This window comes from Carettochelys insculpta, chromosome 4 (assembly GCF_033958435.1).
Source record: "Carettochelys insculpta isolate YL-2023 chromosome 4, ASM3395843v1, whole genome shotgun sequence".
In the NCBI taxonomy this organism is placed as follows: Eukaryota; Metazoa; Chordata; order Testudines; family Carettochelyidae; genus Carettochelys; species Carettochelys insculpta.
Window position 1 is genome coordinate 108,243,086 of NC_134140.1, and position 25,688 is coordinate 108,268,773.

The 25,688-nt window shown below is 41.5% G+C and overlaps 1 protein-coding gene and 1 long non-coding RNA gene across 10 annotated transcripts in view; one reads left to right on the plus strand and one right to left on the minus strand.

Annotated features, from left to right (window-relative positions):
- Positions 1-25,688, minus strand: part of EGF (epidermal growth factor) — a 91,621-nt gene that overhangs the window by 6,512 nt on the left and 59,421 nt on the right. For 3 of the 4 annotated variants that reach the window (XM_074993433.1, XM_074993430.1, XM_074993434.1), the window contains 6 exons: positions 24,322-24,438; positions 20,987-21,112; positions 18,330-18,452; positions 16,919-17,069; positions 11,370-11,534; positions 5,262-5,367 (listed from right to left, as the gene is read on the minus strand). In XM_074993433.1, the coding sequence (XP_074849534.1) occupies positions 5,262-5,367; positions 11,370-11,534; positions 16,919-17,069; positions 18,330-18,452; positions 20,987-21,112; positions 24,322-24,438 (788 nt within the window). The remainder of the gene's footprint in view (positions 1-5,261; positions 5,368-11,369; positions 11,535-16,918; positions 17,070-18,329; positions 18,453-20,986; positions 21,113-24,321; positions 24,439-25,688) is intronic. The other variant, XM_074993432.1, reaches the window with a different exon arrangement.
- On the plus strand, positions 1,219-25,673 carry LOC142012723 (uncharacterized). 6 transcript variants are annotated; one of them, XR_012645439.1, is made up of 7 exons: positions 1,219-5,116; positions 10,067-10,133; positions 12,513-12,568; positions 18,468-18,733; positions 23,240-23,362; positions 24,207-24,268; positions 25,378-25,673. It is a non-coding gene; the product is annotated as an uncharacterized LOC142012723 (long non-coding RNA). The 6 variants fall into 6 exon arrangements; XR_012645444.1 differs by having other exon boundaries at positions 23,246-23,362; XR_012645440.1 differs by having other exon boundaries at positions 10,070-10,133.

Consider the following 25,688-nt stretch of genomic DNA (forward strand, 5'->3'; position numbering starts at 1 on the left):
CACCATGTACTCTCTGGGTCTGAGGGAGAAAGAGACCATGATCCCACTGGTGGTTAAGAGGAAAGATAAATTCTGCCCCAAGGGTGATGGGGAAACTCAGCAGGCCAGTGTGGAGGAAGAACCAAAAGGAACAGAGGGGAGAAAGACTAGTTGAGAGTCTCTGGGGCTGCTTCTACAGTCGCCCCCTCCCGTCAGAGGTGGCATGGTAATGAGGCAATTTGAAACAGGCTAATGAGGTGCTAAAGTGCATATTCAGTGACTCATTAGCATAATGGCCGCTGCACAAATTTCAAAGTTCAGACTGTGAACTGCAGATAGACAGTGCAGATGAGGACAGCTTCGAAAAAAGCGCTCCACTTCCACATTCCCTTATTCCCACCTAGTTTTGCGGGAGTAAAGGAATGTCAAAGTGGGGCACTTATTACAAAGCTGCCCCTATTAGACACTGTCAATCTGCAATTTGAAGTCTGCACTTAGAAATTCATGCAGCCACCATTATGCTAATTAGATGCTGAATATACATATTAGAGTCTCATTAGCCTGCTTCAAATTGCCTCATTACCAAGCCACCTCTGACAGGAGGGGGCAAGTGTAAAAGCAGACAGTTAAAACATCTAGAAAACACGACCTATCAGAGGAGACTGAAAGAATTAAGTTTGTTTACTTTGGACAAGAGACAACTAAGGCTACGTCTACACTAGCCCAAATCTTTGAAATGGCCATGCAAATGAACATTTTGAAGATTACTAATGAGGCGCTGAAATGCATATTCAGCACCTCATTGGCATGCCACCGGCCACAGCTCTTCGAAACTACCTTCTTTGGCTGCCGTGCAGCTCGTCCAGACTGAGGTCCTTTTTGAAAGGACCCTGGGAACTTCGAAATCTCCTTATTCCTGTCAGCAGGTAGGAATAAGGGGATTTCAAATTTGGTGGGGTCCTTTCGAAAAGGACCCCCATCTGGACTAGTTGCACTGCAGCAAAAATTGGCAATTTCAAAGAGCCGTGGCTGCTGCCATGCTAATGAGGCGTTGAATATGCATTTCAGCTCTTCATTAGTAGTCATCAAAATGTTCATTTGCATGTCCATTTCAAAGATTTGGGCGAGTGTAGACACAGCCTGAAAGGGGAACATGATAACTTTCAAGTATCAAAGAGGTTATTACGATCCGGATTGAGAAAAAAATATTCTTTTTAACCTCTGATGACAAGACAAGAAGCAATGGGCTTAAATTGCAACAAGGGAGGTTTAGGTTGGACATTAGGAAAAATTTCCTGTCAGAGTTGTTAAGGACTTAAATAAATTGCCTAAGGAGGTTGTGGAATCTCCATCACTGGAGCTGTTTAAGAGCAGGTTAGATGAACATCTGACAGGGATGATCTAGATGGTGCTTGGTCCTGCCATCAGTGCAGAAGACTGGACTAAATGGCCTCTTGAGGTTCCTTCCAGTTTTCGTATTCTATGATCCTATCAAAAGGGGTGAAAGACAAAAACAGAAAAAGAGGAATGGGGAAACTGATGGTGATGGATAGTTAAAGAGTTGGGAAGGGACTGGAAGAGGGATGCTAAGAGATGGGACCCTGAGGGAAAGGACGAACAGGGGAATAGAGAGAGATTTGATGTTAGCAGAGATGGAGTGGGGATTTGATGGATTTTTGCAAATGAGACAATGCATATTTATCTAATATGCATATTGAGGTATTGGTTCACATCCAAAACAAAAATCTTGAGACCTCCAACGATAACAGACATATGGTGGATTCTTAATCAGCCTTTCAAATATCTGCAATGTAATGCAAAGTAGAGCTAAACTTGCTGAGTTACAAGTCTCAGAACAAACTAAACCCAGAATAAGCTCCTCCAACAGATTGCTAAGAATGCCACAACTCCTGAGTGAATTTGGGCTGGTTTATGATTGCCTACAAAAAATTCTGCAAAATACACAGCTTTAGGTAGGCTGCACTAAACTATGGGGTGAAAACTGTTTCGACTGAAGTTTTTCTTTGTGTTTTGGTTTATCTGAATCTAAAAGTCAACATGAAATCAAGGCTGTGACCTCTAATAGTGTCAGAGATGAGATGTGAAACCCCTTAACATGAAAGCAGAAACCTCACATACAGCGCACTGGTGTGTTTGCCACAATTCTACCTGAAATCAGTCTTCCTCAGCTGGAAGGGTGGAGGCAGCGTGACTGAGGATATTGGCGTAAGGAGCAGGAGTAACTGAACCATTTCACCTAGGCAGTAACTGACATCATGGCAACTGATTGCAGCTGGTCGGAAACATTACACCTCTTGCATGCATGTGGGCTCTGTATCAGCACCACATATTTCACAGCTGGGAGTGTGTGTGTGTGGGCCCAAATAGGGACAAGGCATGGAGACTGGTTTGCACCTGGCCTGAAGATCAGAGAGGAGATTCCATTCTCCCAAAGTCTTCTTTTAGCTACGCAAACATTACTTACTTGGACTATGTGCCAGGAAAGGGGTGAATTTCATTAACAGTTTACAGTTACAGGTTGTATTACTATTGCATGTGTTATCACAGCAGATGATCAACCCACTATGTAAGCACTTATTAAAGAATATTACTAACCATTTGTATGTTGGTATCACCCAATGACCCTAACCAAGATTGGTGCCCAATGGGAGCAAGACAGGCACAGAGGAAGAGAGAGAGTATCTGCCCGAGAAAGTAACACATTTCTTTTTAAATAAAACCCGCACAGCTTATCCCTCCCAAGGAACAGTAAGAGTTTATTACTGTTCAATGCCTTTCTTTGTGATAATGCCGTTTCCATCCCAAGTATCTTTGAAGATGCCATCGTATGTCATCATCACTGAGCAAAATCACATACATGATGCAAAACTAATCTACTACTTCTAGCAGTGCAACAGAGACTACTTGCTGAGTCATTTGAAATGAATTACGCAATTAAATGTATCTTACTACCTCCAGTAGAAGAATGTAGGTGATAAAACTGATCTTTAGAACTTGCATGAGGTAGGCTGGATTTGCTGTTGACTTAGTTCATTGGTTAGCTGTTTAATTACCCCCATGTTCAATGCAAATGTCTTCAGCCACAGGGATAAATGCGGGTCCAGGCCATCATATCAACTGAAGGCCACCTAATAAATGGACCAAGCCAACAGGCTTTTCTCCGTTTCAACAAATGTTTCTGATTTCCCAATCAGCTACCTAGCAAACCATAACAAAACAAACCAGCAGCCATGTAGCACTTTAAAGACTAACAAAACGATTTATTAGGTGATGAGCTTTCATGGGACAGACCCACTTTAGTCTTTAAAGTGCCACATGACTGCTGTTTGCTTTTGTTAGAATACAGACTAATATGGCTCTCTCTGCTACTACTTAGCAAACAGTGATGTTCTTCTGAGCCTAGGAATAAATGCCAGCATGGCTCAGATTCATCACCTTTGCTATTCAATACCTGCAGGAATAAAGTGCCGACTGGCTCAGCTACTGAAATGCTGGTAATAAAAGGGCCACAGGAGCACAAGGCTTCACCAGCTAAAGAATTAGTTCATGCTACAAGCATAATTTTGTCAGTTCTACATGCCTTGCATAAGTTTAACCACTCATTTCAGTGGCCAACTACTTGCAAGCTCAGCCAGACATTTATTCCAGACAATTTGCAAAATATCTTTTTAGTGTTGCTTTAAAATCTTCAGAGCAGATACACATTATACGCTATTTGAAATTTTCCAGGTCCTCACGTGCATTAATTTAGAAACAAACCTGGCAAGGCCTGAAAACAGAATCCCTCTGGACCTGAAGAGCTGGTGGAATAGTTTCAAGACAGCATTTTTTCATTCCAGATAAAGTCTATAATTACACCTAATATTTCAGTTATTCGGAAAAGTAAATGCTTAGGGCTAGAGCCTCCTTTATACTAAGACTATACCCAGTTTTTATACTGGTATAACTGTGTAGGTAACGGATATTATTGTTTTAAACCAAACTAGGTAAACTGGTAGGACTCATACTATAGACAGGCCTACTGCAATACTGCTAGCTACCTTATATTAGTATAGCTTATTGCCTTTCCCACACAAGAATGAATTACAGTAAACTCTTTCATACCTAGCATTCTATCTTCTGGAACTCTCAAATAACCAGCATTTTAACCATAAGTAAATTTTAGTGATATATTCCATACATACAGTACAATGAAAGTAAATACAAATAAATACAGTATAAGTTTACAGTTTACAGTACTACTGCTGTTGGTAAATAAAGTACTCTGCTTACAATTTTTTTTGTTTCTTAACAGCTGATCCTGTTTTTCTTTAGTGTTATGCATTGCTAGGTATACCTCCAGAATATTTGAATATCCAGGAACCTCTCAAGCCGAGGGCTACCGGATATGAAATAATTTACTGTATTCCACTATATAAGTGCTGAATCCATATTGCAAGGGGGGCAGGGGTAGGAGGGATGTACTGATTTAACTGTACTGTAAAGCCTGTGTGTACAGATAAGTCTTTGAGTCACTTTACACTACTCTGGCAGTGAAAAGGCGCCTTAAAGCAAATGCCAGTGTATCCATGTTTGCAAAGTGTGAATATAAGGCTCAGTTACTGTGTCAGAGCAGTATAAAATAGCCCTGGTGTAAATGAAAAGCAAGCCCATAATGTAGATCTTATGGGGCTAATTTATCTCTGTTCAACTGGTGCAACCCCAGCGACCTCTACCAACTTGGACGAGTCTGACCACGAGGAGAATTTGACACCCCCTACATCAAGAAAAAATTATTAGAAGGATATTTTATATTCTCTCACCACCAAGCTGTCGTAATAGAATGGATGTTTGTCTTGCCAAGGCTGTTTCTGATACAAAGGCATTTCACTGCATCAAACGCTAATATAAAGTTCATCATCTTGCCAAGCGTGAAAAATACTTGGCTTCCAAGAAAACCTTTGCAGGGAGGGCATACTTTTCTGTGAAAATAACTCTGTGATATGCCATGTCATCACATTGCCCTTTCCTTAATTTAGAACACAGTTCCAACTGTTGTGTTCAAAGCTAACAATAACACTGGCTAATGGTTGCAATATATTTCAGGCAGCTGTGAACTTTGAAGGATAACAATGAGGTAAGATGAACTACAGTTCACAGCAAAGTATTTGATGACTCTAGCAGTTATTTAATATAGTTAAGATGAAAAATATTTGATGGATAATCGCAAGTGGACCCCTAATACCCTTTGATCCTTCCTACTTTCATATTAATATAGTTACCCGAGGCTTATTGCAAGTAGGTGTCACGTTCTCACTGTCGGCGCTGCTGCTGCTGGAATTCCTTATCGCTTCTGCATATGGATTCTTCTTATAAAAGTTCTGACTTCTGCAACAGAACAAAAGCCCAGACAAATTAACTGTCATTGGGAGAAACAGGTGCCACTTTACTTTTATGTTTTATTTTATTAGCAAAGGATAAAATTTTGCTTATACTAACAAATGAATGGATGTGCTTTGTTTTCTTTCATACAGAGCAATTAATATATTGCTACTAATTACAGATGTGTAGTAAAAAAAATCTGGCCAAAAGCAGGTTTCAGACAGTCATAAGTATAGTAGTAAAATGTTTGCAACAATGTGCCTTCAGTATCATGTTTGTAAATATACAAATGGTGATAAAAATTTGGGAGAGAACAATAAACAAATGCATTATTGTTTATTATTGTAATATTTATTTACAAATTTGGCTTTTTTTTCCTTTTTTATTAAAGGCAAGATATTCAGCATTAGACGAACACAAATGTTGTGACCATGTCCACTCACTAGTTGTGTGTGCAAGTCAGAGAAATACATATGCATGCATTCGTGCACACTTATACAACCGTGTATATTTCTGAAAATCAAGCCCTACTTTTTACTCATTGTTTTTCCTGAAGGACATCAGCAAAACTTCAGAAGATCATATACTAATAAACTCAAACCTCTAAGAACTAAAATATTTCTTCGAGTAGATCTAACACAGATAGCTCTATAAGAGGAGATCTGTTGAGTTCTTGAGAAAAAAAAGGCAACAATGTTACCACGAGGAAAAAAAAAGGTACATGCAAACAGATCTAAGTGGTCAATTGCACAATTCAAAGCTATTATTTTCTCAGTTGAACAATGATCACTATAATGTGAGACTGAAAAGGACTGTAGCTCCCATTTCAGAAAAGCATTCCTACTGAGAAATAACGTTTAAGTACATGCTTCATTTTAAGAATAATTAATACTTTAGCTATCATACACATACTATCATAAATTTAACTTAGGAGAGGTCTCCACATTAACTTTAGCAAAAATAAAATTACTGCGTCTCATAAACTCTACTTTTAATGCCAATTACTAATTGCTTTTTATTAGAGTAAAGTAAAATTTCCCTTTTAAGTTCACCCTGCGTTTACATGTTAGTTAGCTATTTGTATCACGTCTGTAACTGTAATATTTTGTCATAATATTTATAAAAAGTACAAAGCAAAAATTATCTTAAAATAATTAAAAATAATTTTTAATCTCTCTTAAAAAGAGATTAAAAAAACCTCCACCCCCACCATAGATTGTAAGAACCTCCCTGACTATAGCTACTGATCTAGAAACAGAAAGTGAGACTTAGGTGTGCCCTGCACTGCACCCTAATCCGAGGCTCTGCTACATCACAGGAGAATTTTAACTGCAAAGCCAAAGGCCCTCCCCACTAGAGTGTTTATGACATACCCTGAGAAGTTCAAATGTAGAAAAATTCCCCTGACAGGGGACAGGGTGGAGGAGAGACGTTATCTCATTTGGCCACATGTGAACCAACTGGCACTCTACAGACAACTGTCAACAGTCAGCCAGTGCCCGACAGTTCCAGAAGTGATTTACCCACTGCAAAACTCACACATTAAGAACTACTTGTTAATAACAAACCATCCCACTTTAAAGGAACATTTGAAGTCTACTGTTCTATATGCTTAAAAACACACGTTACAACAGCATGGCAAGTTTGGAGGTCTCCACGTGAGAGCAATTTGAAGAGGTAGTGTCAGCAGTTGACTCAATATGGTCCAGTTCCAATCCCAACTTGTTCCACTGACTTGCCCTGTGACCTTGAGCAAGTCACTTTTTCTCATATGTAAAATAGGGACATTCATATCCTCCCTCCTTCGCGTAAATGACAAGAGGCTTAGCCAATGACAGCACAATAAAAATGTAAAATGGTAAATATTAATAATAACTCTGTTGTACTGGACTATAACCACTAAACATACTGACACTGCACAGCAGTTCTTTTGCCTTAGTTTGCAGTTACAGGCTATGTCTACACGTGAAGCCTACTTCGAAGTAGCCTATTTCGATGTAGCGACATCGAAATAGGCTATTTCGATGAATAACGTCTACACGTCCTCCAGGGCTGGCAACGTCGATGTTCAACATCGACGTTGGGCAGCACCACATCGAAATAGGCGCTGCGAGGGAATGTCTACACGCCACAGTAGCACACATCGAAATAAGGGTGCCAGGCACAGCTGCAGACAGGGTCACAGGGCAGACTCAACAGCAAGCCGCTCCCTTAAAGGGCCCCTCCCAGACACACTTGCACTAAACAGCACAAGATACACAGAGCCGACAACGAGTTGCAGACCCTGTGCATGCAGCATGAATCCCCCGCTGCAGCAGCAGCAGCCAGAAGCCCTGGGCTAAGGGCTGCTGCACATGGTGACCATAGGGCCCCGCATGGGCTGGAGAGACAGCGTCTCTCAACCCCCCAGCTGATGGCCGCCATGGAGGACCCCACAATTTCGATGTTGCGAGACGCTCAACGACTACACAGTCCCTACTTCGACGTTGAACGTCGAAGTAGGGAGCTATTCCCATCCCCTCATGGGGTTAGCGGCTTCGACATCTCGCCGCCTAACGTCGATGTTAACATCAAAATAGCGCCCAACACGTGTAGCCGTGACGGGCGCTATTTCGAAGTTAGTGCCGCTACTTCGAAGTAGCGTGCACGTGTAGACACGGCTATAAAGAGATACAAGGGTGTGTGTTATGGGGGAAGCGTGGGAATATTAGCAATTTGTTTATGGAATGTAATCAATATGTCTCAAAATATGCTCAGCTATGAGAAAGGATGAAAAAGCAATCTCAGTCTAAAGATTGGTTTCTAGGTGCCAGTTAAATAGGGATTTTATCTCAGTAGTTTCATTTTGATCTGGTTGAGCTAGTAATAGCTGTAGTACAAAGTCAGTCAAGCATGTAACTGAAAACTTGCTGTTGAGGTAAACAGTTGTATTGATCAGAACCATCTGGTAAAGGAGAAAGTGAGTCAGGGCAAAATGACAAAGATTTTGTTTTTAAACAGTATGCTGCTTTGAAAGAAAATAAAAAGAAGGAAAAAAATGTAGGGTAGCAATAACTATCCTTGCACCCTAAAGCCAGCTGTATTTCAGGTTTTATTAAAATTAACAGCTTCAATTAAACATGCAAAGAATCTAAGAAACCCTAAATCTATATATTTATTCTATATACATAGCTCAGCTGACTTGGTTTTGAACCCCAAATTATGAAAACAGACCAACCCACAAGTAGCTTTAAATCCAGGGCTCTAAAAATCAGTGAATAGAACATAAGAAATATGGCAACACTTTCAGTTCCGTGGTCTAATATATTATAATTAGATAAGTAAGAAAATAATTACATGAACTTCAACAGCTATTTGTGTCTAATGGACATAAAGATCTCTCTCTCTCTCTCTCACACACACACACACGTAGGCAGGTTTATTTCCTTCCTTCTGATCTATGCAGGAGAATGGTGTCTTGAGTTAGCCACTTGGTATTTTTCTCGAAATGCAAACATCCTATAAGAATGTACTATAGCTTCTAAGAACAGTAGGGTGATGAAGTCCTTGAACACAGCTAGAGGTACTTGCATGAGAATTCCCTTTCCTAGGCCTAGGCTACACAAGGAAATTAGGTCGAACTTAGCTGACTTAGGTCAATTTTCTAAGAAATGAGACCATACTACAGAGTCTGCTCCACCGACTTTAAGGACTCCTAAGGTCGATTTTGGCATTCTTCCTTTTCATGAGGAGTGATGCCAAAATCAACCTTGCATGGTCTACTTCAGGGTAGTGCAGGTGGAGTTTTGTGAAATTCGGCATTCTTGGCCTCCTGGAGGTGTCCCACAAGGCCCCAACGTGACCACTATGTCCACCACTTACAGCTCCACCGCTCTCCAAGTGTGCAGGAAATGGCCTGGGGAAGTTTTAATTTCATTTCCTGTTTGGCCAGCATGGTGAGCAGAGCAGGCAGCATACCTCATCGCACATCTGGCTATGAGTTCACAGAGTCACAGATGAGCTGCAGGATGAAGTATGCAGGAGATCTAGGAGTTTATGGCTGTGGAGGCGGGAGTATGAAGCTGTTTTGGCCAAACTATGAAGCAGCAAAAGAAAAAAAAAATGCAGATAGCTCTGCAAAGATCTCACAGGGCATGGTGGAAAAAGGATATACCCAGGACACCCAGCAATGCTGTGTGAAAATAAAGGCATTCAGGCAGGTGTACCAGAAGACAAAAGAACCAAACAGATGTTCAAGGTCATCTTCACAAATATGCCACTTCTATGAGCAGCTGTTTGGGATTCTAGAGGGGGCTCCAACCACTGTCCTCAAGCAACCTCTGGATACTTCTGAAGAGATTCCTTGGGAATCTTCTGACAATTGCAAGGAGGACATGGTGGAGGAGGAGGACAACAATGGGCAGCAGGTGAATTGAGCAGCTGATCTCACAGACAGCCAGGAATTTCTTTTAACTTTGGAGTTCATCCTCTCCTCCAAGGATGTTTCACTGCCAGAGCCTGATAGCAGGGTGGGCACTTCTGGTGAGATCTCATTTTTCATCATGCTACATGTGGGTTGAGGCCACTCAGTGCAATCCGTGGCAGGTGCTGTACCTACACAATCTAGGGCCCCCCAAAACAACCGTTAACATGTCTTAGGGCAGAGCACCAATCCTCCCTGAGCATGTCCATAAAACTCTCAAACAGGTACTCTAATTCTTTTCAGCAGATTTCTGGGGTAGCCTGCCTTGTTCCAATGTCCAGGATGGGACCCTTTCCACGCCAAGCCAGCAGTAAGTAATCTGGCATCATTATACCACAGAGCAGTGCAGCATACTGACAGCCTTCTGCACACGTTCAATGAGCAATTCCATATCAATCTGTGTTACTGTAAGCAGGCTAATATCTTGCATTACAACCTAGAGGAAGCATTTAGGCATACCCCTAGAGTTTCATCCTGCATTCTCAGCTTCCAGTGAAATCAGACAAGTTGGAGGCTGTGCTATATTGCAAGATTAAACCTACTGTCATCTATAAGAAATAAGAACAGTGTATTGATAAATGACATATTGCTTATAGTGCAATTTTCCACCAGAAAGCAGCCAATCTCTGAGCAATCCCTAAGGCTGTTTCTACACAGGCCACTTTCTTCGAAGACCCCCTGGGAGCCGTGCTTCTACATGGCATTTTGGAGTCTGGAATAACGGTCTTCCAGACTCCAAATGATGTGACTGTATGCTAATGAGGCGTGGGGAATTTGCATCTGCACCTCATTAGCATATTTCGGGCCGTGTATTACCACTTTCGAAAAAGTGGCCTGTGTAGAAACAGCCTAAGAGTGGTAAGAGATTGATGGGAGAGTTTTCCCAACAGAAACACTATAGACTCACCCTGCTGTCACTACTGCTTCTAATACCTGGCAAGCTGCTATTTTCACATTCGTTGCTATATTTGTCTTTGTTCAGCCTTGGTGACAGAAGAGCAACTCATCTTCCAATATCAAAAAACTTCTCAAGCACGGCACTCTTCCCTCCCCACACCAGGAAAAAACAAAAACAAAAAAAAATAGGGTTGCTATCACGACAGGGCAAAGCCCTACCTATTGCTTTGCAAGTGTGGAGTACCAAAGAGAAACCTTATGGAAAAGATATGCACTATAAGGCATGCATCTGAAAACACTCAGTACAAATTATGAATCCTCTTCAAACGTAATAGGGTCTATTCTCCTTCTCCCTTGACACATGTAACATTCAATAATGTCAATGTGTGTGCTGCAAATGAGAGAGAAGAGCTCAGATTCCTAATGAGTGTGAATAATTCATAGGATAAATTACTTAAGAGAAAAAACAACAAAATATATGTAGGGTCAGATGCTCAGTTGCTGTCAGCTGACATAGCTCCATTGACCACAATGGAGCTATGCCAAATTCCAACCACTAAGAAATTGGCACCTGTACTTCACCATTAGTCATATGTGAAAGCTTCTTGATATCTAGGATGTGTTATAAATTTGTGACTGAAAGTTTTACCTGCAGCAGTAAGCAGCAAGAGATCCCAGGAGGAGCAGCAGGATCAGAACAACAATGCAAACTGCAATTGTGACATTCCGCTTCTTTATTTGCTCCACACGCTGCTGTTCCCACCATTCCAAGTCGCTGAACTGACAGCGCTCCCCCACGTAACCTGTCACACAGCTGCCAAAAGAGGAAAGGAGTACACATGGTAACCAATGCTGGAAAAGACAACTGTCACCCCTTTCATCTCCTGCGCTGTTGTTTCATCAAGTGCAACCTATATGGAAGAGTCTTGGAAAACTTAACGGGGATTAAACCAGGGGTGGACAACCAAAAGAGCAAGAAGAGCCATTTTTTTTTTCAATTCAGGAAAAAACTAAGTAATTCAAGAGTCACGATGCAAGTGAATAGGAGACAATCCTTAATAAATAACGTCAAACTACGCTTTGTGTAACCCATTTTAAGAACAGCGCGCACACAATGATTTGTAATGCAATACATGTTTACTGCAAGACGTTCACAAACTTTTTACAAGTTCCATTTCCACACACTTTATATGTATGTGTTTTCACCAAAGTACTCCTCACTTTCACTGCTGAACCCACTTCAACTATGCCACTTTTACTTCATGTTTAACTTTAGTTCTCTTTCTTAAAATGCATGTTGCCCTTCACAGCAGGAATGCGGCAAACGTCCTTTCCCTTTTCAAAATCAAGACTTTATTAGCAACATGATCAAAATACAGATATAGTATCATAATCCCACAATGCACTGCACATGTTAAAGGGGAAGTCATCCAACATTTCAAGATCACTTATTGTCACTATTTAGATACGAGTTGTTCATTGTTGGGCTTTTGAATGCTCACTGTTTATCGAAAATGATCAGGGGTTGGGTTTATTTCTTTTCTTTCAATTATGATGTCTGGAGTCACAAAGAAGTCCTTAAAGAGTCACACGTGGCTCTGGAGCCGCAGGTCGCAGACTCCTGAATTATACAATCAAATGTGGGGTTTTTTTAGAAATTTCTGTAACCACCTATAGAATTTAATAGCAAGATGTTATCTATTGTAAAAGTCTAAAGAATTTTATAAAAGGTATTTAAATTCCTCAATCAATTCTATGAGATGGTTAAAATATTTTCTATTAAATTCTTTAGGCATTTTCCATAAGGGAATGTCCCTCTGAGGTTTTCAAAATAGCATCTTCCAACAGGTAAGTTTTGACTTTTTTTCCTACAAAAGAGAGTTTAAAAAAATTAGACAAGGCAAGATATGAGATTTTGCTGAATAATTTGGTTTTATTTTCAAACTTTTTTTGTTGTTAAAAGCAATAGGAAAAGAGGAAAAATGGGGATAATAAAAGCTATGGCGAGAAATATCTTTCAGATCTTTTAAATTTTAAAGGAACAGTTGATTCTTTGTCTTTTTTTAAAAGTCATCTTTCCTTGTGATCCCAGACAAGAAGGAAAAGTTCATTAACAACTGAAAAATAAAAGAGAGTCTCCCCAATCTAGTTTTACTGTCTAAGATGAGGGAATAATGAAGCGTACACAAAGGGAATAATTCAGCATAAATAGCGAAAAGTAAACTAGATTCTTAAAGTTCTTTCAGGATTAGTAATATAGACCCAAATCCTACTCACCAAACTGGTCTTACTGAAGTTAAAAGAATCACCCATGAGTAAAGCAAGTAGGGTGTAACCCTTTGCTAATGATCTCAAATGCTATGCAAACATTAATTACTCATTTAAGACCACACACCTTGTTCCTGTCCCAAGATATGACAAATATACATTGGAACGAGAACAATAACACCTTTTTGATGTAAAACCACAATAAATTCCATACAAGTCAAATGGATCACTCTCTAACGTGAACGTTTAAATCAAATTAAAATAAATTATGGTTGATATGTGCAATTTATTGCTAAACACATCGTTCCCCACCTCCACCCCATTAACTACACTCTTGTATTTAGAAACAACGTTCCAGTCTAAAAGGACATACTGCCATCTAGTGTATAAATATAAAACTAAACATTAAAAAGTAAGCCTTCTGCAATTTACTCCATATTTGAGTCTGTCCATCTGTTTGTTCAAGAACTCCTCCTAAACAGTCAGAGCTGAGACTAACAAATGCAATACACAGCTTCTCCCTATCATAGCTTAAAGCAATGTAAGGGTTTGGTTGTGCCAGGAAAACAGGATGTGCCTGGAATGAGATTACTTCTCATAAACTGTACAGAAAAAGATAATCACCAGGTAGGCCAAAGGGACTGGATGGGGGTGCGCCATCCCTCCCCCCATCCAGGACTACCTCATTCCCAAGCCTTTCACCTGCCAGGTTCCCTTTAGGGAAGGCATGGGGAGGCTGAAGCTCCTCAGCCCCACCCTCTACCCCCTACCCTCCAAAACACACAGCAACATTGCTGGACAGGGAGTGAAGGGAAAGCGCACGGGTTGCTGCATTCCTCATTCTGGCTGCAGCACACAGGGGGCAGACAAATCCAGACTTCCTCTCCTTGTCCCAAACTGCTGTGGTGACAGAGGGCTGCGGTAGTCCTGTCTCCATGGAGCAGCGTGCATACTGAACCCCTTATTCCCAGCCCCACCCCAGAGCAATGATTTAAATGAAGCATCTACATTTTCATTTAATTTTCAAAAAAAAATTACTTAAGTTAAAGACCTGAGCAACTCCAAGTAAATATTCTAATAGAGGTATATAGTTTTAAACACAAATAATCTTATCGTGTAGCAGCACGGCTGATGAAGTGGGCTCCAACCCATGAAAGCTTATGCCCAAATAAATGTGTTAGCCTTAAAGGTGCCACAGGCCTCCTTGTCATTTTTGCTGAAACAGACTAACATAACTCTGAAACCAGGCTCACATGAAGATGTAATACCCATCAGGCTAATGCAAAAGAGATACGCCCCCTTAGCGTGCCACAAAATAAGTGTTTCCTAGACACCTCCTAGAGTGACCCCTGCTTTTTTCAGCATTGGAAAGTATTCAGACAGGGTGTGTCTACACTAGGAATTAACGTCACAGTTAACTTTGAAGTTGGGCACTACATCGAAGTAGCCAGCAGAGAGTCTACACATATTTTCCCTTACTTTGAAGTTAACTTGGAAGTAGGAAGCCCAACTTCAAAGCCCTAACTCCATTCCCGAGAATGCAGTAGTGTCCTACTTCAAAGTTTAACTTCCAAGTAGGGTGTGTGTAGACGCTCTACTTTGAAGTTGCTTATTTTGAAGTTGTACTTTCAAGTAAGCAACTTCTAAGTTATTTTTGTAATGTAGATACAGCCAGAAGGTCTGAGAGGCAAACCATTTCTGTTCCTTTATCAACCTTACTCTCTTTTTAATGAACCTTGTTTTTGAGAGCACTGTTGTATTTGATCATTTCACACAAACTGCCCCCAAAGAGACAAAATTCTTCAATTTCTAAGTAGTGGTGCTAAAATATTGGCATTGAAGTATTGGTCTTAAGAGGCATGAACGGAGGTGTCCTCTCCTACCACAGAGCACCACAAATGGCTGCAGAAAACCAAGGCATGGAGAAGCTGGAAGACCAAAGAGATGTGAGTTGGCAGGGTTGTACATGATTAAATATTATTACTGAAAAACACATACACAAATATATGGAGGAGAAACAAAAAACAGCTGCTAGGCATCTGGTATCCCTTAAAGCTGTGGGTAGTCTGGGTAAGTCAGCTACCCTACAGAGTCATTGTGTATACTGCACACTTCTAGTGGTGCTGTGTAGGGAATGTGTAGCTGTGTGCTGCAGCAAAAAGCAGGCTGCATTCACACTGTGGCATGTAGCTACCTATGTCAGTAAAAGGCACTGGCAGAAGGAAGGGAAAGGTTTGGAAGTGAGCAGCTGATGGAGTCCTTCTGCACTGCTATTGGATAGTGTTGGAGAAGTAGCTGCATTAGTCTGTATCTTCGGAAAATAAAGCGAGCAGTTCTGTAGCAGCTTAAAGACTAACAATATTATTTATGAGGTAAGGAGCTTCGTAGGGAACACTCACTTCTTCAGATTCTGGAGCAGAACTGAGAGGAAAGCCTAGTAAACAATATCATTAGTTTTGCAGGTGCTATAGGACTGCTTGCTTTGTTTTGCAGTGCTGTTGTCTTTCCTAACGCCAAGAAAAGATTCCTGCAGTGGAGAAGCAACAGGACACTACTCTGCTAAAAACAACAGTGCAGCTGGGGGAGGCAATGCACAAGTGCAGAGGGTACAGACCTACAGGGGGTCAGGTGTGTCCTTATTCTATTCAACTCTCTATCTTCACTGCCTTGTATACCCATGCTATAAGGATCAGGTAGCATACGTGCAGTAAGGTCTCAGAGTATGCGAACCCAGAGTACGTGACCCCAATTACGCCTACAGTAAACCCTGGAAATATGTGATTTCCAGTTGCACTTAACTTGCTCCCCTTTGGCCCTGGCTCTGCACAGACCTGGCTCAGCCTGCCCCCCCGCCCAGCTCCACTCACCACCCATGTATAGCTCCTGCTCACTCCCCACCCGTGCTTCTGATTCTAGTTCATCACCCCTCAGGTGCGACTCTGGCTAACCTCTGCAGCTCTGGTTCAACGCTCCCCGACAGCTCACCCTCCACTCCCATGCCCGGCTCTGGCTCCAGCTCACCACCCCTCACATGCAGCTGTGGCTCAACACCCCCCGTGCTTCAGTTCAACCCCCCGCCCCCCGGTGACCCAGCTTGCCACTCTTGCACATAGCTCTGGCTCAACTCCACCCCTTGTTCCTCTGCAGCCCTAGCCTGCCCCAAGTGCCCCCCCCCCCCCCAGGATTTACCTTTCTGCTGCTTTCCCGGTTGCAGAACGTGTGTTCCGCTGGGGAAAGAGCCAGACCCTCACTTATGCAAATCTGGGTTAACACAAGGGTGTGCAGAACAGAACCCTCACGTACTCTGAGACCTTACTGTACTTTGTAGCCCAGCAACATGAGCATGTAGTACCTATAGATTCTGATGCAACTATATGCAAACAAATCAAGCATTCAAACAAGAAATTAAATGCTACTGTTAACTGCAATGGCAAAATACTTCACTGTTGGTCTAAAGGGGAAATGCCCATCACGGTGTAGCCCAAGGACCAGTGCATTTCAGCAGCAGCCCTGGGAACTACAAGTTGTGAACTACAAACTACAGCATGCTGGGAGAAATTCCTAGTTCCTGCCAGCATTTGCACTCTGCCCTGGCAGGGTCTCAGCAGAGACCTAGCTGGAGGTAGCATGCAGGCCGCAGGCGGCGAAGAAGAGCTGCTGAACTGTGATCCTGTTTTGTGTTTTTTTTACAGAATAAAGCCTGTTCCTGGTGGTTTCTGTGAGTGGGTCTGGTCTGAGGTATACACACATTAAAATACAACACAGAACACAACAAGGAGCCTCAGGCCTAGTCTCCCCCAGCTGTGTTAGAAATCACAAGGCTTCCCCTATGCTGAATAACCTCACACTGGGCTAATGAACAGGAGGGGCTACAACAGTATCATGAGAGTGGCATGCATCAACACAGGTGACACAAAGAGCTATACTCACGTGCATGCATAGTCTTGGAGAACTGAGACATAAATACAAACTCCACCATGGAGACAGTAGGATTCATATGAAGATGGACACTCCATAAAACCATCTTGCTCAGAGGAAATGTTGTTACCACTGGCACTAGTGGTAGAAGGCAGAGTAGATTCTGAAATACAGTATATCACATGCATGTATGTCTTAGTTGTAGTCTAACTCATCAAAATTGCTTGATATAGAGCTTTTGAATTTCTAGGGCAAGAAAATAAGTAAGAATCTTTAACGCTAATACACAGTTTCACCCATGTGGTTCACCCCTCTGCACATGGTTAAGGTGGAATTAAATATATACTTTCTTTTTCTCTACAGTTTCTGATGTTCTTGTATTACCACCACACAAACAACCAGGGCAAACTAAGCTTTGGATCTTTAAAACCCTATTACCCTACCCAAATCAGGCATGAAATTATCTATTATTTAATGTCACAATCTCTCAGAAACAGCTAAAAAATCAGACTCTTGCAAAGACGAAAGGAGAAGCTGCTGAGCACCTTCCATTAACATCACAATTTTCTTCAGTTTTCTGCCCAGATAAATATTGGAGAATTTTGCAGAATGTTTTCCGTGATCAGATGGTGAACCAGCAGGATGAAGATTCACCCCCCTTGCAAGATGACCAACACAAAGACTGTGCTTCACTAACGGCCACATTTTCAAAAGAGATCATCTCCCATTTAGGCACATCAACACAGCTCAGAGCCTGAGTTTCAAAAGAGCTTAGCAGCCGACATAACTATCCTTGCTGAAAACCTGGTCACTTATTTTGGTGACTGAGCAGAACATTCTTGAAAAGCTGCCCTATTAATTCTATTTGGAGAGCTTAAATAGGAATTCAAACAATAGTAATACTTAGCTCTTATAGAGGGCTTTTCTTCAGTAGATCTCAAAGCATTTTATAAAGAAGGTCAGTATTATTATCATCCTCATTTTACCCTGAGGAAACAAAGGTACAGGGAGGTGAAGTGACTTGCCTAAAGTCACACAGCAGGCCAGCAGCAGAGCCTGGACTAGGGATCAAGCCACTTGAGTCCAAGGCTAATGCTGTATCCCCTAGCCCACAACACCTTAGGGAAGTGTTATAAAGTCCTTGTGCTAAACCTCTGCATAGAAGCTGAGAACATGAACAATGACTTGACATAGTGAGTCTTTGGTCATCTCATAAGAAGGGCCTGCTTTTAGCCCTGCAGAGAACATACAGAATACAGTTGTGCAATCTGCAAAACAGCAGCATCCAGAAGCAATTTAGTTGGGCTGCCTGGCACATCATTACTCAGCAGTTTCTCAATTTGCCAGAATGCCTTACCTAGCTGAGCCCTCAACCTTCGTTAATGAGGGACCAAGCCATTTGGCTTATGCTCTAACTACTCACCAGTACAATTGACCCCGGTTCCAGACAGACCATTGATGCAAGTGCAGGTGTAGTTTCCTTCGGTATTGGTGCAGACAGTGTTTTCTCCACATGTGTGTGTCCCCAGTGCACATTCATCAGTATCTGTCACCCAAACAGTCTGCAGTTAGAAGAATGGATCCTTCAGAGTGCCATCCAAAGCAGGCAACCACATCCTGAGCACTCCTGCTTGCTGGCAGTGGAAGGAATGCTGCAGAGCTTCCCTTTGCAGAATGGTCTTATCAGCAAGAAAGTGGGAGGAGGACAGCTAGGCCTATGCAGTCCTGCACCTTAGAAGACTACAGTGTTGGGAGCAAGGCAGTAGCATCCTGCGCTGGCCAGCGAATTCACAAGACATGCATGAGGAGGCCTAAGACCAACACCAGGTATTTTTTCCCACGATTTCCCATCACTGCTAACACCAGTCCAGTTCCACTGGTGGCAGGGGGTGGGGGGGAAGTGGGGTAGCAGTGGGAGTTCACTTCCTCAGAACCGGTGTATCCTAGAGCTAGGTTCAGACAGCAAAGCAATCAGCCTATAAGCCTCAGGCCTGTAAGATGATTCCTAAGCTAAACAAGACAATGTGAAACAGGATGATGTGAGTAAATGGATGCAAAGATTGTCATTCTGTGTTCACCCTACCTACCTGGCTATGGTGGGGGATAACTCAGTGGTTTAAGCATTAGCCTATTAAACCCAGGGTTGTAAGCTCAGTCCTCAAGGAGGTCATTTAGGGGTCTGCAGCAAATAAATTAAAAACCTCTGTGAGTGGTATTGCTTGTTCCTGCCAAGAGGGCAGGGACCTAGACATTACAACCTCCTAAGGTCCCTTCCAGCTCTATGAGATGTGTATCTCCATATACTCATTTACTTTTGTTGTTGTGTTTGTAGTTTTGCTAATAGTGGTAATACAACTCTTACAAAAAAAGACCTTTTTTCCTAAGTGTGAGTGTTGCAACCATGCATGTCAAGGGTTCCAGCTGAATAGTAATTTGAGTAATGCTAGGCCTAATTTTGGGATGAGAATCTCCCAGATTTCAGAGTGTTAACTAGGAATTCTTAAATAATCAATACAATTAACACACGATCAATAAATCAGACCACACAGATTAGACCAGAAGGTGGTTAAGATGCTGTCAGCTAGCACTTCTAGCAGTGCTAAAAACAATGAGAATTTTACAATAAAAGGTTTCAGTCTAAAGGTTTGGTTAGATTTTTTGAACTTAAATTAGGTCAAAGAACTGAATCCTATAGTTCTGATTCATGTAAAGTTGTCGTGAGTTTTTCCTGAGAAAGGTATACAGGATGAGACCCAAGTATGCTGGAGAACTCAGGGAGGTGTTTCAAAACAAAAATAAAATAGTCTGCATAGTGAATGCAAACAACCAACACAAATGTGTTCTGTAGGCCCCCCTCCTCGACATATTGACAGATTTCTGATGGTTATTACATGGAAATTTATGCATCATTAAAACCAGAATACAGTGTCCATTAAACAGCACTTATTTCTGTCTTTATATAAGGTTGTACAATTCAAAATCATCTTCAGTTTTGTTTGTCCATGTTAGAATCTCATTACTTACCAAACTTTGAAAGGAATAGCTGAGATACCGTGGTTTTAAAAACTGGCTGCTATGCAAAGAATTGATTTTTCCAAATCATTTTAGTGGGTACAACTGCAATAGGTAGGTGCAGCAGTTCTGAACTGCCTAATAATTCACATATCAAAAGGGACCTGAACAATAAGGTAAAGTTGATCATTTACATCTGCATTCAGTCCAAATTTCCCCAGGCATTTTTAATAACAATCTTGCAACATACTGGCCTGAGCTAAAGCACAGCGCATTCAATGGAAAAAAGTTCCACTGATTTTAATGAGCAGTTGATCAGGCTGTAGGGAAAAGAAGACCAAGAAAGAGTAATTTTGAAAAGGTAAAAGGGAAATAAGGACTCTTGTAAAGCCCTACTCAAGCTTTTTATTATTCTTTAATTGATAACAAGCTCATTCTTTGCTCCTACTTTAATGATAAAAATGATTTGAAAAAAAAAATAAATGTTAAAGGAAATGAACTAAAGACCTGAGAACCCACATTCTGGCAAGTAGGCTCTGACCATTAACACATCTTTAAATGTACTCAGGTTGTAAATGTCAGCCCCCTGAGGTTCATGCCTATTAAACTAACCTATCATTACTTGAGGAGTATTATGGCACACTCCATCTCTGCTTTAGTTTATATGCATGGTAATGATTTCCAATAAATCTCTATGGGTTCACCCATTCTCTCCCCCAGCTTAGCCACCACAGTGCAAACACCAGGGAAAAGTATCCATTGACAACTAGAGGCTATGCATATTGATTAGCTGCAGATGTTGCCATACAACAAAAGGTAGGAAAAGAGCCAAAAAAGTAGGGATGATAAATGTCATCTGTCCTGGGAGCTTACTAGTCCAATATTAGTATGCAGGCTCCTATGCCATTTTTCACCAAAGAGGTGGAACAGGTCATTATGGACACTTGACACAGAAGTCTCCCATCTTGGAACATAGCTGAGCCAAATCATGAGAGACATCTCTCTGATGTCCTCATTCATTCTGTCCCTGCTTCTCATTCACTATGTCACCCTCACACTCCTCCTCACCATGACAATGAAGCCCATCTCCACTGTAGCCCAACCGACACTTGCACACATAGCCACCATCAGTATTGATGCAGTCGGATAGGTGTCGATTACAGCGGTCCATGTTAAGAGCACACTCATCAATATCTGAGAGGAAAACAAGTTTAGATGCCAAGAGACACGTTATTTATGGAGCAAACTAGTAACATGCTGAAATAACAGACAAGAAATGATTATATGAGATCCATGCTCAAACTACCCTGTTACCTTTACTTTGGGCATGTTTGCACTAGAAAGATAAGCCTCTGTGCAGCACTAGGGCACCCCGCAGGGAGCAGATAGACAGTAGGTGTGGAATAGCTACAAGCAGGTGCCCCCAGCCTGTCTCATGGCTTTATTGTGAACTTCAGAGCTGTAAAGTCGACAAGAACAATGACCAACAGCCAGCATAAGTAATGCAGTGTCAACACTCACTCTGCTTCACTAATTACGCCAACATAAGCCTGCACCTGTTATGGAGTGGTGTTATGTCAGTATAATAAGCCATTTTCACTGGCAGAAGCAAGGCTGGAGTGTATACACTGCTATTAGTAGGTAGACATAAAGTGCTTTACATCAACGTAACTCTGTCGTGTAGACCAAGACTTCTGATTCTAAAATCCTGAGGAGAGTGAGCAGGGAGTGGAGCGTGTCCTTAGTTCTGTCCATAAACTGAGGATGAGATTTTCAAGAGCCACCTAGCCCCCACACTCAGCTGGATTCCTAGCTCCCCTTAGGCTTCCTTGAAAATACCAGCCTTATTTATTGGCAATGAGCTAAAAGGAAAAAAAAAGAAACTTCACTCCTACGGGCATGCCCACCTAAAGCGCTGGATGCCCATGCCATGTGATTTAAATCCCACTGCCACATGTTCCCACCAAGCTCCATCAAATACACCAGCCATCCCCCACTGATAGAGATGGACTTTGCAGGAAGGCTATTTTATACTGGTACAAACTTATTGGGGAAACATGCTTGAATAAGTAAATTTCTGTTGGAGCCAAAAATGGTCTCTAGAAGGTACCAGGCATAATAATGCAATGTTCAGCTACAGTTCTACTTTCCCATTAATGTGCACTGCCCACCAACTCACACTTACTCACTTCACACCTGGCCTCCCCTCTAATCTGCATTACCCAGCTTTCCATTTAAGTGACAAACTTAAATTCCCTGAGTCATGAGTGCATAACCCAAACTCAAGACGGTCTCCTTCCTTGCATTCCTGAATCACCTCATGAAGAGGAATCCACACTTTGAAAATGGATAAAAGATACACTAGACCAATGAAACAAGTGATATCTATAGTCCCTTCTCCCCAAATTATTATGACAAGTTAAATCTGCTGCAAGTGTCGATGGAGCCTAACAGTCAAAAGATTGCCTGTGTTTTATTTCCAAGGTCAACCTTATCTATACTGTTGTGGTCAGGCAAAGTGCTTTTATTTATACAAGTGCAAAATTCGGCTATGTCTAGACTAGAAGGATTTGTTGATAGAAGTTTTGTCAGAAGACATCTTCTGTTGACAGATTGTGGCCAAATTGCCAAGTGATCTGCTTAGTTGACAGAGAGCAGCCAGGATGCCCAGCTGCTCTGTCAACAAAATGGCCAACTGGAAGCAGAGCAGACAGGGCTGCCCAGTCTCCCAGAATCCCTATCTGTTGACAGAATGTCCCCCAGAACATGTAGACTGGCTTTCTGTCAACAGATCTCTGTCGACAGAGGTGTTATTCCTCATGGGAAGTGGCACATGGCTATCAATATAAGTGCTGTGTTCTGTTGACTTACTGTCAACAGAACGCCTTTGGAATCTGGATGTTCCCCAGGTTTTGTTGACAAAACACCGGTTTTGCCAACAAAACTCTCAAGTCTAGACAAAGTCATGGGCTAACTGCACTGTGCTGTAGTTGGTCTCATCACAACAGTACCCAAGAGGACAATCTATACGAGGAGGAGAAAGGCAGAGGCGCTCACATAACTGCAATATAAACATTACATTAGAACCATTAAACTTAAGAGAATTCACAATTTACAATGCTAAATTATACATCAAGTACAATATCTACTGTGCCTTGAGCTTTTTGTAATTAGAATGTTATAAATATTAGTTCTGTGTTTCTGTTGCCCCCTATTGTTTCTATTGGATATCTCTGCTCTCTTCTGAGTAGCCCATCTGACTTGTCATAGCAACACAGAATGGCAGTATTAGAGGAAAATAATCTAGAGTTTTTCTGTCAGCAACAGTGGCCAGTTCCAGTCACTTCAGAAGAAGATACAAACAAAATCACACTGAACCATGGACACACCTAGAGGGGAAATGTCATCCCAACCTCAGGCAGCGGTTGGCTGATGCTGGGATACGTAAGGATTTACATCTGATAATTATTTTCTTCACTCTACTGATTTTGCTGTGGATGTTCTCTATGTAAATACATAACGTGGTTTTGATTACCACCAAGCCCTGGCCTCAACAACATGCTGGGTTGTAGAACAAAATACTTCTTTTTACCAGTTTAGTTGTCTTCCAATGTCATTGGATGTCTCTGTGTTGTAGCAATGTGGGGAAAGGCAAATAGGATTGTCCCATTTACATTCTCTGTAGCATTCATTATTTTATAAGCCTCTGCTATGTCCAATCTTACTTGTCTCATCTCTAATTACATAGTCTTAATCTGGCACTCTGCTCATCTCTCACACCTGTTGAAGTGTGTGTATTTAATGGTTGCAGCCTGCAGAAACTATAAATGCAAATGCTGCCATATCAGCATAAATATTCAGTGGGTTCTATTTCCATTCACGTGACACACTGAGTGCAGGGCAACTCTCTTCTCATCTGAAAAAGCCACCCCTTACCTATGTTAGCTGTCTTTTTCTCCGTGTTCCCGGAGAGTCGCAGGACCAGGCTACCACATATATGAAAAGAGCATCTTCATGTTCTGCTACATCCTCCATTCTTAAGGGCGTTGTGGTACAGTTTATCTCCCCATTCCCATAACAGACTAAATTCATCCCATTTATAATTTTTCTGAATTTAGAGAACTCAAGTCAGTGGAGTTACACCTAAGGCAAATTTGTCATAGCCATTGACACTAATAGTATTCACACTCAGGATTCAAGGGGAAATAATGAATGTAATAATTAACCATTCCATTTCTTTGTCTTTGTTCTTTATCTTTTTCAATGGAAATTATGTGTCTAAATGCAGCAGCCCTGTTAATCTTCCCCCGATGACTCATGCTGTGGATATGTCAGTGCAACAAAAGACAGGTGACTTTTTTGTAATTCTATAGTTTTCTAGAATATTTAATCCTTGTTCTTACCATAGCATGATTTACCCTCCCTGGCAAATCCTTTCAAACACTGGCATGTAACACCACCTTCCAGGAGAACACACTGGGCATTCACATTACATTGTAACACAGCACAGTCATCTTGATCTGTAAAACAAACAAAAAATCAAAGTCCACCACATTAATTAGCTCCCTTACTCAAAGGAGCAAATGAATGTATTAACAGGTTTATTGTGAGCAAGACACAAGAAGTAATTCTTCTGCTCTACTTTGTACTGATTAGGCCTCAGCTGGAGTGTTGTGTCCAGTTCTGGCCACCACATTTCAGGAAAGATGTGGACAAATTGGAGAAGGTACAGAGAAAAGCAACAAATATGATTAAAGGTCTAGAAAATATGACTGATGAAGGAAGACTGGAAAATTGGGTTTATTTAATTTGGAAAAGAGAAGATGGAGTGGGGACATGATAACACCTTTCAAGTACCTAAAAGGCTTTTACAAGGGGGAGGGAGAAAACTTATTCTCCTTAACTTCTGATTGTGAGATAAGTAGTATTGTACTTAACTGTAGCAAGGGGTGTTTTGGCTGGGTAGGAAAAACTTATTGTCAGGGAGTTAAGCACTGAAATAAATTGCCTATGGAAGGTGTGGAATCTCCATTGTTGAAGATTTTTAAGAGCCAGTTCGACAAACCACCATTCAGGGATGGTCTAGATGATGCCTGGCTCTACCATGAGTGCAAGAGACTGGACTCAATGAGCTCTCAAGATTCCTTCAAGTTGTATGATTTTTAATACAAAGGTGTGTTTTAAAATATGGTACTGTCGGGTTAGCTATGACCAGCTACCACAATTTTCAACATAACTCTCTGTTCACACTAGGTATAAACAGAGTTTAACCACTCATTTTCCTAGTCTATGCAAAACCTACCAATGCATCAGGGCTGGGTGAATAACTGTTTTTAGTTAGTTAGCCATTCCAAAGAATCCATTCAAACTGAACCCAAAATTGCATAAAATTGGGTCAATCAAAAATCCATTTCAGGTTGAGCTAACTTTTTTTTTTATCCAAACTTATTTTTTTCCAGGCAGGAGACAAGGTCCCTTGTATAACTCAGCCCAATGGTTAGTGCACTTGTTGGAGGCGAGAGCTCAGTTCCCACTTCTGCCTGATGGAGACAAAGGATTTGACTTTCATAATGACAATTCATAAAGTGATACTGGCTGCACTTCCTAATTTCTTCTTCCTGGTGGCATTTATGTATGGTATGACCATTACAGATTGATCCCTTCTTCCTCTAAGCTCTACTATTCCTCTCTGAGCAAGTTGAATGAATTAACTTGTATCCACATCAGATTTTCACCTTCAGTACAACTGAAGTGATGCATGTCAACTACA